Source organism: Dermochelys coriacea, chromosome 13 (assembly GCF_009764565.3).
Source record: "Dermochelys coriacea isolate rDerCor1 chromosome 13, rDerCor1.pri.v4, whole genome shotgun sequence".
In the NCBI taxonomy this organism is placed as follows: domain Eukaryota; kingdom Metazoa; phylum Chordata; order Testudines; family Dermochelyidae; genus Dermochelys; species Dermochelys coriacea.
The window spans coordinates 19,692,723-19,713,492 of NC_050080.1; the positions used below are offsets into that span (position 1 = coordinate 19,692,723).

Below are 20,770 nucleotides of genomic sequence, written 5' to 3' on the forward strand. Positions count from 1 at the left end.
TCTGGGCCAGCCACACTGGCCGCTCCTGGGGCAGTTTGGGTGGGGGAGGGAGCTCAGAGCTGGGGCAGGGTGTTGGGGTGCAAGGTGGCGCTTACTTCGGAGGGAGAGGGGGGGCGGGCTCCCTGTAAGCAGCTGGCATGTTCCTGCAGCTCCTAGGTGGAGGGGCCAGAGGGCTCTGCGCACTGTCCCTGCCCACAGGCACCACCCCCGCAGCTCCCATTGACGGGAGCCCACCTGGCCTTACCTCCCCCTAGGAGCTGCAGGGACACGTGGAGCCGGGTAGGGAGCCTGGCAGCCCCGCCAATCCTCCATCCCCCCAGCATCACCAGGGGTCCCAGGCTGCATGCTGACAACCACCTTCCTCCCCCACACAGCACCAGCGGGGTTCCCGGGCTGCATACTGCCGCCTGCCTCCTCCCCCCCACCCTGCCTCTAGCACCAGTGAGGTTCCCAGGCCACCCCCCAGCACCCACCGTGCCCCTGGACCGCCCCCCCCCAGAGCAACCCCGGCCCAAGTTTTACTTAGGGGTATATAGTACAAGTCATGGACAGGTCATGGGCTGTGAATTTTTGTTTACTGCCCGTGACCTGTCCATGACTTTTACTAAAAATACCCATGACTAAAACATAGCCTTAATAGTAATGGATGTGGCGTCAAATGATCTCAGACTTCTCACAAACCCCATTTGTGTTAGAAAAGGCTATGAAGTCTAGCTGTGCAATGTGTGACTGTGAAATCATAGAATCATAGAAATTTAGGGCTGGAAGAGACTTCGATAGGCCAGACCACTGTGCTGAGGCAGGACCAAGTAAACCTTCCTAGACCATTCCTGGCAGGTGTTTGTCTAACTTGTTCTTAAAATCCACCAATGACAGGGATTCCATAACCTCCTTTGGAAGCCTATTCCAGAGCTTAATTAGTTAGGATTTTTTCCTCATACCTAACATAAATCTCCCTTGCTGTAAATTAAGCCCATTACTTTTTGTCCTGCCTTCAGTGGACATGGAGAACAATTGACCCCAGTCCTCTTTATAACAGCCCTTAACATATTTGAAGACTGCTATCAGGTCCTCTCTCAATCTTCTTTTCTCAAGACTAAATATGCCCAGTTTTTTTTAATCTTTCCCCATAGGTCAGGTTTTCTAAACCTTTTATCATTTTTGTTGGTCTTCTCTGGACTCTCTCTCCAATTTGTCCACATCTCTCCTAAAGCGTGGCTCCCAGAATTGGACACAGCACTCCTGCTGAGGCCTCATCAATGCTGAGTAGAGCGGGACAATTACCTCCCGTGTCTTCCACACAACACTCCTGGTAACACAGAATGATATTTTTTGCAAGTGCATCACACTGTTGACTCATATTCAGTTTGTGATCCACTGTAACCCCACATCCATTTCAGCAGTGCTACTGCCTAGCCAGTTATTTCCCATTTTGTAGTTGTGCATTTGATTTTTCCTTCCTTGGTGTAGTACCTTGCATTTCTCTTTACTGAATTTCATTTTATTGATTTCAGACCAATTCTCCAATTTGTCTGTGGCTAAATGCTAATACTTCATAGAACTGTCTTTTTTTCTGCTCTTCCTATGAAGTGGTAGGGCTGTATAAATATTAAATAGACATGTTCTCATGAATCATGTGTTGATTGTCCACAGTGCTCCCCATCCCATCAATTAGATTCTCCTGTAAATATGCAAATGGTGGTGTTAGGCATCCTTGAAGACCACATATCCAACTGAATAATTAGCAGTTTAACACCCTATTAAAACCATTATCACCCAAAGACCAGTAAGAATTGAATGACAGCAGAAGAACAGTGAGGGCTGATTTCAGAGTAGCAGACGTGTTAGTCTGTATTCGCAAAAAGAAAAGGAGTACTTGTGGCACCTTAGAAACTAACAAATTTATTTGAGCATAAGCTTTCATGAACTACAGCTCACTTCATCGGATGCATTCAGTGGAAAATACAGTGGGGAGATTTATATACATAGAGAACATGAAACAATGGGTGTTACCATACACACTGTAATGAGAATGATCACTTAAGGTGAGCTATTAGCAGCGGGGTGGGGGGAACCTTTTGTAGTTATAATCAAGGTGGGCTATTTCCAGCAGTTGACAAGAACATCTGAGGAACAGTGGGGGGTGGGAAGGGGGAATAAACATGGGGAAATAGTTTTACTTTATGTAATGACCCATCCACTCCCAGTCTTTATTCAAGCCTAAGTTAATTGTATCCAGTTTGCAAATTAATTCCAATTCAGCAGTCTCTCGTTGGAGTCTGTTTTTGAAGTTTTTTTGTTGAAGAATTGCAACTTTTAGGTCTGTAATCAAGTGACCAAAGAGATTGAAGTGTTCTCTGACTGGTTTTTGAATGTTATAATTCTTGATGTCTGATTTGTGTCCATTTATTCTTTTACATAGAGACTGTCCGGTTTGACCAATGTACATGATAGAGGGGCATTGCTGGCATGGCTGAAATATTCCTGTCATGATGGAGGAGGGGAAGTGAGAATGAAATAGCTGAAGAGAAAGATGTATATGGTAGAGCTGGTGAGAAAAATTTCAGTGGTGCCATCAAAACTAGAATGGTTCATGAAATTGTGTCAATTTAGCTGAAATTTTGTTTTGAAAAAAAAATTGGGGAAAAAAAGAGTTCTGAAGGATATTTCAATATTTCATTTTAAAATGACCTTTTGTTTCTTTCTTTTTTCATTTTGTACGATACTATATATTATTATAACATTTCAGTTGACCCAAAACAATGTAAAAATAAACTCCTTTTGCTTTGCAGAGAATTTTCAGGTTTCGTTCTGATTTGGAATGAAGCCAAATTTTGAAATGTCAGAATCCTTCATGAGATGGAATTACCATCCTCTGCACAGCTCTAGTATATCTGTATCCAGAGTTACAGCAAATGAGTCTGAACGTAGGTGGTTGTGGCTATGCACACACAGCACAATATGATATTTCCACTGTGTATTATTGCTGTCAAATATATATATACACATGTACACAGATTTGTGAGTGTGACACCGCACCCCATATTCTTCACAGTGTTATTATATGATATGATTATGGCATAATTCTGATTTATTTTAGGCAAGATAGGCCATGTGAAATTTCATTGGAAAGGTTATGATTTATTGGACATGGATTTGTATGCATGTATCATTTTTGTATCTGAAGTTAGGAATATTGACTATATAGCTGTATTACAAAGGTGTTTACATCTGGGAATGCCCACTAGGCAAAAGACTCTCCAGACTTGTCTGCACTGCCACTTGCAGCACTGAAACTTTCTTTGCTCAGGGTGTGAAAAAACACCCCCCCGAGCGATGCAAGTTTCAGCGCTGTAAAGTGGCAGTGTAGACAGTGCTACAGCACTGGTAGCTATTCCCCTCGTGGAGGTGGTTTTATTATAGCCACAGCAATGCTTTAACAACAGCTATGTAGACATACCCTCACTCTAGATGGTTGGCTGGGAAGGGCCCATTCAGGTTAATGAGCCATTAAGAAAACAATAGGCCTTAGAAGAAGCTTATCTTTCTGAACCTGGGGAGCCTTCCTGAGGATGCTACAAACAGCCTCCAACTCATGGCCACTGTGACACTACCAGATCAACTGGTGCCAGACTCCATCTTGGGATACCAGTGTTTTTCCACTGACTGGCATGGGAATCACGCTTTGAAACAAAGGGTTCTCACCATATGCAAAAGCTGTATAAGGCAGGGGAGTGACATCATCAAGGTTCTTCACTGGTCCCCACACAAAGAGACTCTTGGAAACACCTAAGGAACAGAGAGACTGAACTGGGGGAAGTGCTGGACTCAGGGTAAAGGGATTTTTAGCCTGTGAATGGAACACCTAGGGATTTTAAGCTGTAAATTAGTGCATCTTGCCCCTTAAGAATCAGTATCCTGCTGGTATCATCACTTAGGGTGAGAATCTGCTATTCATATCCAATCTCTTTAGTATGTTAAACTTAGTTTGTGGGTTTTGTTTATTTGCTAGGTAATCTGCTTTGATCAGTTTGCTATCCCTTTTAATCACTTAAAAGCTATCTTTTGTAGTTAATAAACTCGTTTTTGCTTTGTCTAAAACCAGTGTCTGGGGAAATCATAACTTGGGGCAGAAAGCTGTTGTATATACCCTCTCCACATTGAGGGAGGGGGTGAATTTCATCAGCTCACGCTGTACAGTTCCCTGTGCAGTCCAAGACGGTATAATTTTAGGTTTACAGTCCAGAGGGTGGTGCATGCCTAAGTAGCTGGGAGGTTCCTTAGCTGAAGCCTCCCCATGCAGAGCTGATTACAGCGTCTGTATGTAACTGCAGCTAGGTGTGTCCCTACTTGTATGTGTGCTGGTAAAAGTGCAGGCTGGAGCCTGGGAGAGGGTATGGCAGGCTGGTCCCAGCAGTACAGTGTAAAGGGAGCCCAGGCTGGTGGGTCAGGGGGACTAAGTGGTACCCCACTTACGTGTACAGATCAGCCACATGGGCATGTGGTGGGTGATTAGACCTTTAAACTGTTTGCATTTGCAAATCGCCTATAAAAAAGGCACATGGACCTTGGGTCTCATTTTACATTCATAGTGAAGGAGAAAGAAGGGAAGGAACGGAGGTAAGAGTTAGAATGAGCTTTACAGAAATGCACAGTGGACAAGTAATAAAGTCAATTAACTGTAACAGGGAATGGGATTAATGACCTAATTACAGGCCTGTTTCAGAGCAAAATACCCTGGATAAAGGGAGAGCTGTAAGTTTACCCTGTCTTGAGGCTATGGCGAGCTCGTCCCAGGGAGGTGTTGCTAAGATTCTGATTCCACCTAGGCATTTGGGTTGGAGAATGTACATACACAGTCACAACTGCTGCTGAGAGCAAGCCACAGGACAAACATGCTTACTCCTATACATGAGGGGCTGCTGCCCAGACACTTGCAGGCTAGAATCAGCTGTAAGAAACTGAGAGTCTGTACACTGGAGAGTGTTGTCTGTGCACATCTTGGCTGCAAAACATCCTTTGTGCCACCCTGTGGCAAGGAAGAAGAAGAATCCAGCTTTCAGCCCAATGATTTTAAAAGTCAAGCAGTGAGCACAGGGTTACTGCATTTCCATACCACAGTATATGAGTGTTCTAATTATATTTACTAGCTCTATTCTTATTTAGTCACTACTGTATTTCTCATTCTAAATGTAGGAGAACACTGAGCTATATCACATCTCACTGTGTGGCAGTTGTTGGTAAATGCTGACTTCTCAATGGTGACCACTTTATGTGTCATGGCTGTCGAAACATATGCATATGCATGTGGGTGTGTCTCTATGTATGGATACATAAGACTAGCAACTAGTGGCCAGGATTTGGAGAGCAGATAACTTGTTCTCCCATTGTGCACATTATGTGGATAGCCAGGACTTGTAAGGAATCCAGAAAAGGCAGCAGGAGGGGCTAGTGAAATCATCTGAGAGAGGTGAGGCACCAGAACCCAGGTATGGAGTCTACCAGGGTGCCAGCTCACAGCCTCCTCCTAGGGCTGCTGCACTATCATCTGTCATCTTGACTAGGCCTAGAAGCTGATGGCCAGGTTTTCAAAAGTGTGCAGGTCCCCGTCCCCCATCTGAGAATGAGGGGAGCTGCTGCATACTGAGCGCTGTTCAAAATCTGGCTGTAGGGTTTTAATCCCATTCACCCACTCTTACCAGGATCAGTTCCCATTACCGGTGACCTCACCATTTCCATTAGAATTCTGTATAGCAAAACCATGCCCAAAGCCATAGTCACACCCTGCTCTCGTCTCAGTGTCGCACTTGAGTCTGTAATGGCATCACTTTTCCAGTAGAGGGTTCTAGAGCCTCAAATATAAAGGAATAGGGAAGACAACTGCTGCGCTTTCTGCCCGAGAGTTATTTTACAGCCTCTCCATTCTATACTGCAGCTGGTATTTCTGGGCTGGAATCTCTGCGGGGAATTAGGTTTGGAATCTTTCCCTTGCAGTAACATGCATATCGTCTCACAGCTTTCAGATATGTCTTGATGAGGGTGAGAGTCCCCTTTATTTCTCCCAAACTGTCCCCCTCCCAAACCAACAACCCACGTTAGGCTGAACCAACCCTTCAGCTGAGGAAGGCAACAAGTGTTCTGCAGCCCAGGAATAACACTGCAGGGGAAACTGAGGGGCGTGTGTGGGCCAATGGGCAGAGTAGGCTGCCTCTGTAGTGCTCCCACGCCATCCACCCTGTTCCCAGCCCTTTGAGTGACATTGCTGTTCTGGACTGTAGTCAAAGTTGCCCACTTTTTGAAAAGTTCTTCCTTGAAATTAAAATCGGTTCAAGAAGTAGAATGACTTCCCCTCTACTGTACCTGTAGGTGTTCATAAATTGGTTTCTGTAGGTTGCTCATGAGCACAGATCTGCACACACTAGCTCGTTATTTATTGAAGGGTCTCTTCCCTGTGCTGAAATGTTGTACTCTGATTTGTTACAATGTTGTGGGGTCACTTGCGAACAATGGGCAGCATGCCCTGCTTTGTTATTGAAAGGTCTCCCCCGTAATGCTGAATTGCGTGCACTGATTTGTTACAGTGTTGTAGGATCACTCGTGAGCAGTGGGCAGCATGCATGGTTTTTTATTGTAGAGTTCTAAAAGTGAACTGGGCTGCTCGCATCAAAGATTTTAAAAACCAGAACTGACACGTGTTTTGAAAAAGCATTCCTTAAAAAAGCTATGAATTTTGCACAAAGATGTAAGGGAACAAAGCTAGGTGTTATAAGTCAAATTCTGGGGTCCACAATCCTAAGCATTCCTTTAAAAAATGAGGTAAGGATGCCATGTTACCATGTCCTAACACACCCTCCCCGGCCTTTGATTTAAAAATACACAATAAATTTGTGAGCAGATAACTGTTTATTATTGCACGTAATCCAGCAGAACTGACTTAAAATTCTGGCTGGTATTACACCGATCATGGACAGTACACATCTTGCAAAACCTGTGAAGAAGGCAGTCCTTGTGAAGAATGAAATGTATCTCTGTCTTTGTAAAACCTGAAAAGTTTATCAAAATATCCTAGTCATTTTTGAAGGCATGCAGTTTGAGGTAAATCTGTTACTTTGCATCTAAAGAAACAAAAGCCCGAAGAGGTGATTGATGCATATATATATATATCTATATATCTATATATATCCCCTTTAGGGCTTTTGTTTATAAAAGCAAATCTACCGACTTTTTTCAGAACATTACTGGGAACAAAGCACATTATTGAGTGCACATCACATGCATACAAACTGGGAGAGAAATCGCCTTAGCATTTTTTAAAAGATCCGGTTTTGTGCTTAGAGATAAATAAAGATCTCTTAGATCTCTCAATCATATATGTGGTTAAAAAAAGCAACAGGCATATTGAAACTGTACAGCTGGCAACTAAGTGCCAGCAAATGGGTCATAAAATTTCAAAGCAACTGAGCCTGGTGTTTACAATACATTTATATTTAGAAAAAGAAGACAGGTTCAAAAAAGATGAATTGCTAGCACCCTATTCTCTGTGAAAGTTCCTAAGAGATACTTCTCTGCTTTCTCAGGGCTGGAACAGCCACATGGTTTCCAGACAGGGATCAAATTAATTTCTCCTCCCACAATTAATACCATGTAAGTGCTACTGTGGCAACATTCCTGAGCTAAATATAGTCACAAAATAAACGTGGTGGGGGGGGAGGAAGAAAAGAACTATCACTCCTGTTTATCTGAATTTTATCTTCAACAACTGATAAATTATAGCTAAACTGCACAGAGGATTTACCCCTTTGTTTTAAATCCCTGCACATTTGCCACATTGTATCTGAAATCCTTACAGATTGGCATTTGGAACTGTTGGGTTTTTTTTTTCCCCCTTTAACCATCAGTTTTCTGCCATTCTTTTCTCTCTCTCATTTTCTCCCAGCTGGTACTGTGCTGTGGGACTTCAGGTTACATGAGGTGCATGATCCACTGTAAATACATTTTTAAAATACCTTAGAAATTGATACAAAATACATATTGATTTTTAAAAAGAAAGAACTGTCCAAGCACTCAGTCTCACACTAAACTGTAACTTCATCTGTGCCATCTTTACATGCTTGTATTGCTAAGGGTCAGAACATATTGTGAAGGAAGTATCTCATTACAAAAGCACAGCTGGACTGTCAGTTTGTAGTTCTTTGTAAGGATTATTGCATATCACTAAGGCCTTTATGTCTAGAACACCAGAACAATGCCTAGAATTATCCCCTCTTTATATTATTGCTGGTTAAAGCCTATGTGTTGTGTCTTTTTCAGCCGGAGGCGCAGATACACTGGAGTCTGTCTGGATCCCGTATTTTGTTTTCTCACAAAAAAAAACCCTGACCTCTTTCATTTTAATGGTGCTGCATACATTTGTTTGAAAAATCCATTCCCTTTTGTTGGACCAACAAGGTTGGAAGGCCATGCCTGCAGCCCAAGGATGAAAGAGAGAAAACACTGGAGATGCGTAATAATGGCGTCTCTGTATTTGGAAGTTAGTTGCCTAGTTTAATAGCAGCTTACATCAGATTCTGATTGCAACATTTTAACTGTTTCTGTGTGTGCATGTGTGTTTTAAAAAAAGGAATTCCGGACAAATATTTCTTTAAAAATCACAGCTGTGGAGTAATTACTGCAAAATGATCCTATCTAACTGCTGGTGACGTGGACAACTCTCAGCAACAAGACCCAGTGTGTTGATTCTGCGTAGTCATTAAGCAGACACGGTCTCCATCTGCTAGTATTTGCCCACTCAAGTGAAACAGCCTCTGATTAGCCATTCTGTCAAGCATGTACAATGCAATGCAACCTGCCTACTGGTTCTTCAGCAGCAGCATGTGTGATCCAGCTATCTGGTCTGAGGCTGCTTGCTTGCTTTACACTCAGCCCAATTTCACTTGCCCCTTAGCAGGAAATTATTACGGACCCAGGAGAGGAAATGCTTTTGGTTTCTTCACTTTGGATGATATTAGATTCACTGACTTCCAAGTATGGGTTCCCTCAAGGCTATGCCTTGTTAGTAAATAATCTAACTCCATTTCAGTAGCAGCAGGGGAAGCAGCCTAAGGCTTTTGCTAATGGTGGATTGATAATACTCTTGGATTTAGTGGAGTTGTTGAACACCCCCAGCTCTGGCCTGGCTAGTATGAGTGTTCCTGGCTAACATGTGCATTGGATTATCTCATTGTGTTTATTGACATTCTCTGGAAAAATCTCTGAAATGGAGTCAGTCAAGGGAGTCAAAGAACACAGGGCACTTAAGTGTACATGCTTCTACAACTACAGATAAATCCCTCTTCCCTGGGACGATCAGTGACTTTGGTGAGAACACTTTAAGGCAACAGCTAGTTCCTACAAAGGAAAGAACGAGGAAGGGTTGCAAAAATCCAGGCTTCTTTTTGTTGGACTGGAGAGTCACCCACCGACTGGGAGCAGCGATGCTCACCAGATAATCAGAAAGCTTTATTTTAAGGTTCATGTTTGTTGTGCAACTTTAGGTTCTAACCTCCTCCTCTTTGATGTTTCCATATGTCCAAGAGTTTAATCCCTGCCAAGGTCCATGGTCTACATCAATGGTAACACCTGTTCCGGGCAAAGATCAATGGAAGGGTTAGTGAAGAGCAATATGTACAACCATTCCTAGGTATGTTGTAGGAGAGCATGAGGAGCTTCTGGTCAGAGGGAGTGTGGAAGGATGGCATCTCCCTTTCTGCCTGGATCCTTTATAATGGAGGAAGCTGGGCTCAGTCCTTGGGACTGAAACACATGCTTCACATTCTGCAAGTTGTCTGTGGGCAGATTTGGAATGAACTTGTATCACCCACTTTCAAAAACATCTCTCTCCAGTAAACAAAAGGCTCAAGAGCTTTTTACCAAACCTGGCCGCTAAGAGCTGCTGTTTATCCTACTGCAGAAGGCAGTAAAGACTATTAATGTATTTCCCCCCACAGGTTTCATTCACACCATTGCAATAATGATTAATACATTAAGCTAAATAAAGCAGAGTTTAGCTGAGCTGTTTTAGCTACTGGTCGTCCCAACAGAACAGGAGCATGGATCAGGCTTTGAATGGGCATGGCCCTGTGAGCATTAGGTTCAGGTTTGAGGCCAAGTCAAGACTAAGGTTAGGATGCAGATTCAATAGTTTTCTTGCACATTTTCAGCCCAAGACGATAGAAAGCTTGTGTGAACTTATGAGAGATTTACCATTTGGGCCTGTAGCCTCACAGGGACTGTGCACAAGATTTTAATGCCACCAAGCCTAAGCTAAACCTTCATCCCCATTCAGTGTCCAGATCAGTCTCTGAACAACAGTTTAACCCTAATCTGAACCAGGTTAGCTCAACTACAGCTGGAAATCTTACTCTGTAAGTCATGCTCAGCTAACTGGGGTGCGGGAGGGAGGTTAAAAGTATATCATGTGACTTACACTTAATCAAAACAGTTCAGATTTGAATGTTGAAAAACGAAGTCCCACCCCCATGAAAAAACAACTGACCAAGAATTCTTCAACTAATACTTTTGATAATGAATACATTTGAGAATCCCTATCAGTTTGCAAACTAATTGCAAACACAAAAAGAGGCAACACTTATTGAATAAATTATTGGCTGTGATTTATTGGCCCACCTGGCAAAGTTTGCCATTTAAAAAAGGAAGACGGAGTCTTTCTTTAGGGAAATATTCAAAACAGGAGCAGGGAATTTTCTCCCACTGAACTCATTTCACTGTTTCATTTCCATGCATTTGTCAATCTTACCTTGACTGAGGGGCACATCATGTCAGAAAATGTACAAATAAGATGGCCAGACCAATATTCAATAAGATGACCATGCAGATCATGATTGTGTTAGGTCCCTAAGGGAAAAAAGCCAAAGCAAAGTATTAACCACCTTGATTCAAATGCAGACATAGATACAGTTCTCTGAGCTACCACCCAATTCAAAAGGCACTTTTAAACCAATTTCTTTCAAAAATGGGTGCCTAAATCTAGACACCTAAATAACTGGCCTGATTTTCAAAAGTGCTGAGTATCCAGCAGCTCTCACTCTCGTGCTTTGATTAAATCTTCTTCGCTATCTGACCAGGCTGAAAAGACCACGGCAGCCTCTCTGGTCTTGGGCAAACAACTAGTACCTTTCATTTCAAGTTGTTTTCAAAATTCCAGTGCCTCTGCCACAAATTGTCCATGTTTGCAATGTTGCTGTTTCTAAGAAGAAAAACTTACTTTATTTTTCTTAGGTTGTCTTAATTTGGGACTAGAAGAGAAAATAGCATGTTGAGAAAAGAAAAACCATTTTCTTGTGATATTGATTTTCCGTCGTTGTTGTTTTATTATATTATTTGATGTTCCAACACTGCCATAGGGCTGGGAGAAAACAACTTTAATTTCCTCATAGGTGGAAAGATAGATGAAGCTCGGGGTTATTTTACACACCAATATCTGATGTAAGAAAACTATTCCAAGAAAAGAGAGAGACAAAGGGACATTTTAAATACAACGTTGGACAATAATTTTCTGTTTGACAATTTCTTTTTCATCCAGAGGCAGGAATGGCTGTGAAAGTTACTTTAGGAGAAAAAACAAACAAACCCGTCTTACAAATGGCTATGGGATCCAAAAGGGAACTGGATGCATGCAAATGATTACATTGCACAAAAGCCAGAAGTTGTGGATCAGTTTTGGTCCCTTTTGTGTCATGTGTGTGAATTGCATAGCTAGACTGCAGCAGCAGTTGGGGTACAATGACCGGGGAAAGGAAGGCCATTACCTAAACTGGGGCAGGAGAAATAAGCTGCTAACAAAAGTCTTCAAACTGAATGCATACTACTTTCAGGCTGAAAAGTAACTGGATTCCTTCTCAGGGGGACACTTTTATACAGTAACCTGAGGCTGTAACGATCAGTCACCTTCACATGCTTGTCATCAGGGCTGCCTGAGACTGGATCAGAATAACTTCTAAACAGATTTCTGCCTTCAAGCCATGAGCCCAAACCACAACCCCAGATTCAACTGCCCCCAGGACTTCGGATCCTGATCTGCTGGCCAGCCCCTTCCTCTCTAGTGGGAAAACTTAAACCTGGCATCAGAACACAACCAGGAGCTTCAGGGAACATTCAGATCCCAATTTCAGGGAGGAATGACAATCCAGTGGTTAGAGTGGTAGCCTGGGGCACAGAAAACCTGCATTCAATTCCCCACTCTGCCACAGACTTCCTGTGTGACCATGGCCAAGTCACTTAGGCCAAGATTTTCAAAAGTAACTAATGATGCTGAAAGAAAAGGAGGACTTGTGGCACCTTAGAGACTAACAAATTTATTTGAGCATAAGCTTTTGTGAGCTACAGCTCACTTCATCGGATGCTGAGTGTCTAAAATTTGGGGAGCCTAACTTGAGATACCAGGAATAGGCCTGATTTTCAGAGGATGGATGTTCAGCACTTTCTGACAACGAGGGCCCTTTACATTGTATCAGGTTGTGGCACCCCAAATTGAAGCACGTGAAATCACCAGTTATTTTTGAAACTCACAGTTGGTCTCTCTGTGCTTCATTTCCCCATCTGTAATAACACAGAGATATTGTGGGGTTCAATATAGTAAAAAGGCTGTGAGGCGCTCAGATACTATGGCAACTAGGGCCATAAAAGTACCTTAGATAGATTATGTGGACAGGGGTTTTGTGATGTGGGCATCCCTTCACTAGGCCACTATGCTGGCTTTAGACCACTGGTTTGCTCGATACAGGCTGCCATCCCTTCTGGTGGTAACAAGGGCTTTTGATTAGGAAGAGGTAAGCCAATGAGGATAAAATAAGAACCTACCTTATCAATCACCCAAACCTTGACGCAGAAAGTCAAACCCAAACTTCATATGACAGTCAAAAAAATTAATATTTGTAACAAAAGATTCAAAGCACCTCTTTCACCTGAGACTGGAAGCAGAACTATCTTTAAATAAGATGAGAAACACCATCTTTGTGGTATTACTGGTCCAGCTTAACCCAGCAAACACTGGGAAGCCACTTCTTATGAGGATTCCAGCCTAATTTCTAGGCCATAAAGGTTTGAAGAAGCCTCTGAAATTCTAAGTATCTAAACCTTCAGACCCTTTTGAGGTTCACCTATTAATATTCACTGCCCAGCTGTTCCAGATACAAACCAGTTAACTTAAGGTGAAAGGTCAATTCCCAATCTCCTGAGCTATCCTGTCGCTAGCAGGAAACCCTGCATTAGGCATGGATAAAACTATTCCAGAGATCTTTCATAGTTTCATAGATTTTAAGGCCAGAAGAAACCATAGAGCATCTGGTCTCACCTAAAGTTATATTAAATTCAAATTACCTTAAATTAACCAAGATACTGGCAAGATGTTTCACTAGAAGTTGAACTCTCAAACAAGCCTTCCAAAGTGCATGTGCAGATTTTGTACCCACACTTGCACATGCAAATTGGTGAGAGGTGTGCAAACACCCCAAGAGAATACACAATTTCAAAGGCTGCTTTGAAAATCTGGCCCCATACGCATAAAATTCCTATTCTAATAAGGCTACCATGCAACATCACCTCTTCAAAATCATCCACTTCCTGTGTCACTTCTTCAGGCGAAGGCTCCTTCTTAGCTACCACTGTAGGTTCGGGTTTAGCCAGAGCCTTGATCTCAGTCTTTTGCTCAGGCTTGGCTTCAGTTGCAGCTTCTGTTTTCGCGGCAGCATTGTGCTCAGCTGTATGGTGTTGCTTCAGCTCTTGTTTATGTTTGGGCTCTGGCGTGGGCTGCTCTGGTTTAGATTCTGCTTTGGGCACTGGTTTCTCTTCAGGTGCTGGTTCCTGCTGAGTGATGGGTGTACCTCCCCTCCTCTGAAGTTCTGCTTTGTGTTCAAAAGACCTCATATCAGTTTTTGGCTCTGGGGAGACCGACTTGGCAGGTGATTTGGGGACAGGGAATGGTTCTTCCTCAAAGTCCAAGGGGGGAGTGATTGGGGAGGTCCTCACTGCATAGCTGTGATAGCCTTGGTATAATTCAACATCAGGTTCTTGCACTATCCTCTGAAGGGGCTTGATCTCCATCTGGTCTGCTGAAGTCCTGGTATTGCTGAGCCGAATGGAGTTCTGTGAGGCAGGTCTGCTACTGGCTGCTGCCTTCTCCCCGTGTGCCAACAGTGGATTGGATGGTGTGTTGGGCCTACTTCCTGTGAGGCTCCCGTCTCTGCTGTGATCCCCGTTCCAGTTGCCAGGGCTGAGGAAGCCATCCCTCTGTGAACTCTGCTTTGCCCGCTTTGCCTCCGGCGGCGTTCCAGCGGGACTCGGAGATGGCATTCGGGCTGGATTTTCCTTACAGGGGGCAGAGTCTTTCTCATGGAGCTGAGGGCTTTCTGGAGGGGTTGATGGTGGTGGCGCTTTGGTTGGTGGAGCTACCGCTTCCATGTTCCCCACATTCTCTACATTCTCAATGATCTCCTGGAGCAGCTTCCTCTTCTGGTACTCAGGGCCTAGAGGAGAAGAAAGGAAGAGATGTTCAGCATCCTCTATGAGTAGTTGGTCACCCTCTGCCTGCCTCTTCGTTCTCATGAGCTAAAGGGTCTGAGTGAACACATGCTCAAGAGCCCCTTACGATCCTTGTTATCATGTGAGAACACAAGGAACCTACTTTTCTGGTGCCCCATGACCTGACAACTGTTTTTGAGGATGCACGTTTGTGCCTGCAAAAAACTGCACCTACATTTTTGTGTCTGCACTTCACTGCAGGTGCAAATACTACACATCAAATGACTTGATTTTTAGTTACAAGCAGAAAGTTAGATCCTCTCTAGTAATATGCATCCAATGGTGTATTATCACCTAGGCCGACAAGGCCTAGGGTGGAAAATTTGCAGGGGCGGCAAATTTATAATAGCAGCATTTTTGTAATCGCGGCATTTTTGCACAAGCCCACTGTCTGTCGGATGCCTGTATCATCGTTTGTTCATATTGTAACTGCGCACCAAACTGAAGCATCAGTGACACCGCGATTCTACTAATCATAGCACATATTGAAACCACCAATGACAGCGCAACGCCATTTAGTAAACATACTCACGACAATCCTAAACATTAATAATATGACCAGAAGGAAGAAATTAAGCAGTTCTCAGTTTAAAAAAAAATGCTATGCAAAAGAATGAAAGGGGGTGGCAATTATTTCAGGGCCTAAGGGCGGCAAAATCATTAATCCGCCACAGACCCAACTTTGCACCTCCAAACTAAATATCTGAAAATCAGGAACAAGGTGTTTTCAGAATCATAGACATTATAGATGGGAAAGATCCTGTAGTCTAGTTGGATTGACCAGGATTGTTCCCTTCAGTTAGAAGCAGGACCTGTAATGTTTACATTGTCACTTTGCCTAGGATAAGGTAAATGAGAGAGACAAAGTGGGTGAGTTAATATCTTTTATTGGACCAACTGATGTTGGTGGAAGAGACAAGCTTTTGAACTACACAGAGCTCTTCTTCAGGTCAAGGTAAGGTAACTCTCTCTGCGTGGACTTGTTGGTTCCTGCAGGCCTCTTGCCTGAACTCGGCCATGCCAGCTCTGTGCTGTTTCTGACATGGACTCTATATAAAGCACATGGTTCAAGTAACTAAGCCTTTACCTTAAAATATACTGAAGCCCACATATGGGGACTGTCTAATTCCATGGGAGACTGTCTAGGTCAATAGCTTGGATGTGACCCAGCAAGAAGATCGTGTACCACCCGTACTATATTTTTAAGGACAGCCCTGATTTTATGGGTTCATCCTATGTTCTGCAAGGCCAGTCTGATACAGGCACCAGTCGGTGATTCAACACATTATTATCTGAAACTGGCACATGGACCCTGCAGGGTTCCACTGAAAAAATAGATAATATGCAGAAAGACAAGAAAGTTCTTCCCACTCCCCGTCACTCCCCACCTCTTTCACTCTCCGGCGTTTGCTCAGCCTGTGCCTTGTCATCTGCCTCTGAGTGCATTCAAGTTCCTCCCAAACCGGCCTTTTGTTGCATTTCCCAGCAGCTAAACAGTCCTGCTGCATTTCTCCGAGTGACTTAACTAGCTGGGACTTTTGCTGAAGATGACACCCTGGTCCAGGTTAAAGGATACACTGAAAAACCCAAGAGAAGATTCTCTCCCTCTTTGTTAATAAACCTGTCAACTAAAGAAAAATCCCTGCTATTCTAGGGAGTGGGAAATAAAAATTCTCCCACATATCTTTGTAGCTCCTTTCACCCAAGGAGCAGCATATTCTTTACAAACAACCAGTATCACAATCGCAGCTCAGTTGAAACACAGCGAGGTAGCTGCTGTTCTCTCCATTACGCAGATGGAGAAGCTGAGGGATAGAGACACAAGGTGATGTTCCCAGGTCACCCAGTCAGTCATGTGAAGAGCTGGAATAGGATCTCGGAGTCTTGACTGTGCAGAGTACATACCCACTGGTTTGTATTTGACACGGCTCAGCTGTGCCTTGACTGCCGATACTAGCATGATGACAGCAAGTGCGAGTATGTGTACACGCACAGGAAAATCAGTGGAGATATAGCCACGCTCTCACCTTCCTGTCTTTCTCCACATTCCTTCGCTCCCCTCCTTCTGAAACAAATGTGAATGTCTCTGACTCTTATATTCTTTGTTCTAGTCATTTGCCCTAGAAATTTGTTCCATGCATTGATTTCTCTTTGCCTGAAGAAAGGACTTTCTAACCATCTCATGTGAAAAGAGCCAGGTTGGATTTTCCGCAGTACATCTAAACTCCTAAAATCACAGTATGTTTTCAGAAGAGATTCACCTCACATTGGAAACAGATGCTTATTTCTATCTCTGACACAGCCCTTCAAACAGGCAGCTAAGGGAAAACTGAGACAAGGAGGTATAGGTCAGAATAAAAAGTCACTCCTTGATTGGATTTCCCTGCACCTGTATGGGAAAGCCAGATGAGTCATCCAGGCAAAAGGGCCTGCTGTGACAGCCAAGTGCGTAGATGAAGTCTGACTATAAGCAGCTCCACAGACCTGTGCAATGTCCAGCTAAGTGACTTCTGGCATGGAGATCCTGTTCAGAACAGCAGAGCAAACATCCATTCCAATTCCACAAGGTGACTCCAGGATTTAGATTTCACTCTGATGTCTGACCTCATCTGACTTGCTGGTGTCAACACAGCTTAGATTATTGTTTTCCTGTCAGTAAATCTTTGCTTCTCGGTAACGTTGCACAAAGACTTCACGGCAAATCCCCACCAAACAAACCTGCTTACATTTTGAAGTACAGTAGTACAATCTGGCCTCTTTAAAACAATCAACAAAACCCTACCAACCCAACATGCCCTGCATGTGCTTCTCTCTGTGGGGAGATGATGAAAAAACAAACAACAAATAGATGTGTGGTCACATCGCTTAAAGCACTGCTGAAAGGAGCAATAACAAGGGGGCGAGTGCAGGAATCAGAACAGAATGGGATAGAGTCATTGGCCTATCCTAGTTGTCAAAGGGCAGTAGGCAAAGGTGAGGATGCAGGGATGGTACTTTGGCCCCTGGTCTACAGAAGGGTGGTTATTGTTATTGATATTATAGTGGTGCCTAGAGGCCACAACTGAGACCAGGGCTGCATTGTGCTAGGTGCTGTACATACACATTGTAAGAGATAGCCATTGCCCCCAAAGCACTTGCAGTCTAAATAGATAAGACAGACAAAGGGTGGGAGAGGTCATAGAGGCACAGAAAGAGGAAGTGATTTGCCCTAGGTCACATAGCAGTTTAGTGGGAGAGCCCTAGTGCCCTATGTAGGAGACCATGTCATGTTCCCACTGGTTGCAGTACAGCTTCCTTCCACTCCACATGGTCCCAATCCAACACCTCTGCTAAGAATCCTTCTGAGAGGGGATGGAGAAGATGGAGTCTGTTTTGTCTAGTACAATTGCCAAAAAATCCTGCCTTCACTAGAGCAAACAACCCGGATTTAAATTAGAGGTGGGCGCCTAAGAGAAACATGTCTGTGGCTATTCATTTGAGTAAAAGACTCTATTCAGTCTGAGTTCACGCCCCTTTTGTGGTCACTTTCTGCCAGTATTTCACCAAACAAGTGTGCTGGCAGAGACAGTGAATTTTTAGGGACTATTCAAGCATATCATTCATGTAAAGCAAATTTTACATTTGTAATCCTGACTATTCAGACCAGAAACCTGATTCCAAGAGCTCTGCTTAGCTGGTCAGGGAACAGAAATACACCAGGTGTCCAGTTTGTGTTTTGAACATTGAATGCAACGTGCTGTCTGTGACTGATCAGCAGAGCAAGAACCACTGGCTGGAGTTACTTGGTGAATCATTTTGAACAATGAGTTTGTCCAGTGTTTGTCCAGCAACGAGCACAAGGCGGTCCTAGTCCACAACAGGAGCTCCACAGGTGCTACAGTAATACAAAATGATAAATAATAATTTGAGCCAATCTTAAACTGCAGTCTGGGAACAGACCGAGGCATCACACATTAAAACATTATTTGCTCTGAATTATGCTTTTGGCTCCTGTTCAAGCCATGCCACCTACAACTGTCTTTGGAAACAGCATCCCCTGTATTCGCAAAAAGAAAAAGAATACTTTGGGCACCTTAGAGACTAACAAATTTATTTGAGCATAAGCTTTCGTGAGCTACAGCTCACTTCATCGGATGCATTCAGTGGAAAAGTGAGCTGTAGCTCATGAAAGTTTATGCTCAAATAAATTTGTTAGTCTCTAAGGTGACACAAGTACTCCTTTTCTTTTTGCGAATACAGACTAACACGGCTGCTACTCTGAAACCATCCCATGTATGATTCTGCTGAACCTGAGAGCTTCTGGGGAACACAGATGTATGTAGCAGAGTATGTGCTCCAAAGGGAACAGGGCTTTTAAGTTTCCCTACAGTGGACTATGTAGCCGTTCAATCTCTTTTTCTCCCCTTCCCCAAGTATTAACTGAGGTTTTGAGCCTGGCCTGGAAGTTGGACTTTGATGATCTACTCCTGCTAAAAAATCAACAGTGTGAGCAGTATGCTGCTAACACTGGCCTGTATAGGGTGACTCCTACCAAAGGTGGGGGTAGGGGAGAGGTATAGGATTTATTTTAGCCACCCTGCCCTGCCTGCACACTCCTATCAATCATAAGGAGACCCATTCAGGGCCATTTATTTCTGGCTACAACTAGATTATTTGGAGGCCATTTCACCAGCTGTTCAGTCTCCTCAAAATAGCGCCCAGCAGCCTCCCCGCCTGTCTTGGGTTCCTTGCCTCTCAGCTGGTGCCGTCTTCTCCCTCTGAATAATTCACACAAGAAAAATCAATCTCACAAACATGCCGTCACTCCCCACCTCTCTCACTCTCCGGCGTTTGTTCAGCCTGTGTCTTGTCGCCTGCCTCTAAGTGAAACATTTCAGTGAGGCCCTTTCTCTGTAGGATTTTTGCCTCTGTTTGTTACACTGTGATACTGACTGGGGCAGTGTGCAGAATGCTTACTAAAGGGCTGGTGCGATTTGCACTGGCAACGTAGGCACTATTTTTGCACCCATCTAAATGAACTGCAGGTGTAAATATGAGCACTTTGTATTTCTAACTACTTGCAATCGCAAAAGAGGGGCAGCCCTCTTGGGGTATGTCTTTACTGCAGTTACCGAGGCCCCTATCTGGGTTTTAGCCCAACCCTCCCTCAACCATCCACAAAAATAAACCTCTGACCTGCATTTGGAGGTGCTTTAAGTCTGTGCTGGTTGGCCCAGCTGAGAGTTTGGGTTAGAACCTGGGTGCTTCACTCAAGCTGGAAACTGCTCACTTTGTAGTGAGGATGCAGGCAAAACCACTCAAGTAATGACAGTCCTCCAATGCCTTCCCATGATTCCACCCAGGGGATAGACAAGTTCTCACACAATTGACATAATTAACTGGGAATGACTCCTAGAGTCTCTCAGCACAAAGGAAAAAAGGTTACCTGCCTTTCGTAACTGTTGTTCTTCGAGATGTGTTGCTCATGTCCATTCCATTCTAGGTGTGTGCACCCCCCCATGCATGGGCATCAGAGATTTCTGCCTTAGCGGTACCCGTGAGGCCAGCTGTAACGCCCTCTAGAGTGCCACGCTCACGCCGCAGTATATCAGGTGCTGCCGGCCCTGTGCCCTCTCGGTTCCTTCTTGCCAACAACTCCGACCAAGGGGCAGGAGGGCGGATAATGGAATGGACATAAGCAACACATCTCAAAGAACAACAGTTACGAAAGGTAGGTAACTGGTTTTTCTTCTTCGAGTGCTTGCTCTTATCAATTCCATTCTAGGTGACTCACAAGCAGCATCATGGAGGGGGGCTCGGAGTTCAACGTCGTGCAGCTTGCAGCACAGCTTCTGCCAGAGCTGGCGTCGTCTTGCGCCTGCTGGGTCAGCACGTAGGGCGACGTGAACGTATGGACCGACGACCAGGTGGCAGCCTGACAGATCTTTTGGATTGGCACTTGTACCAGGAAGGCCACCGAAGACACCTGTGCTCTAGTGGAATGAGCCATCACAACCGCTGGCGGGGGCACTTTCGCCCACTTGTAGCACTGACAGATGCACTCTGTGATCCAAGATGAAATTCTCTGGGCTGACACCGGGCAGCCCATCATCCTGTCTGCGACAGCAACGAACAACTGCTTTGACTTGTGGAACAGCCACATTCTATCGATGCAGAAGGCCAGCCCTCGTCTGATGTCCAGCCTATGCAACCT

General features: G+C 44.1%; 1 protein-coding gene across 2 annotated transcripts in view; it reads right to left on the minus strand.

Moving 5' to 3' along the window:
• Positions 1-7,884: 7,884 nt before the first annotated feature.
• Positions 7,885-20,770, minus strand: part of JPH2 (junctophilin 2) — a 65,611-nt gene continuing 52,725 nt past the window's right edge. The window contains exons 4-6 of one of the 2 annotated variants that reach the window (XM_043495562.1): positions 13,600-14,522; positions 10,796-10,893; positions 7,885-9,623 (exon numbers count right to left, since the gene is read on the minus strand). In XM_043495562.1, coding sequence (XP_043351497.1) covers positions 10,813-10,893; positions 13,600-14,522 — 1,004 coding nt within the window. In that variant the 3' untranslated portion in view covers positions 7,885-9,623; positions 10,796-10,812. The remainder of the gene's footprint in view (positions 9,624-10,795; positions 10,894-13,599; positions 14,523-20,770) is intronic. The other variant, XM_038370452.2, reaches the window with a different exon arrangement.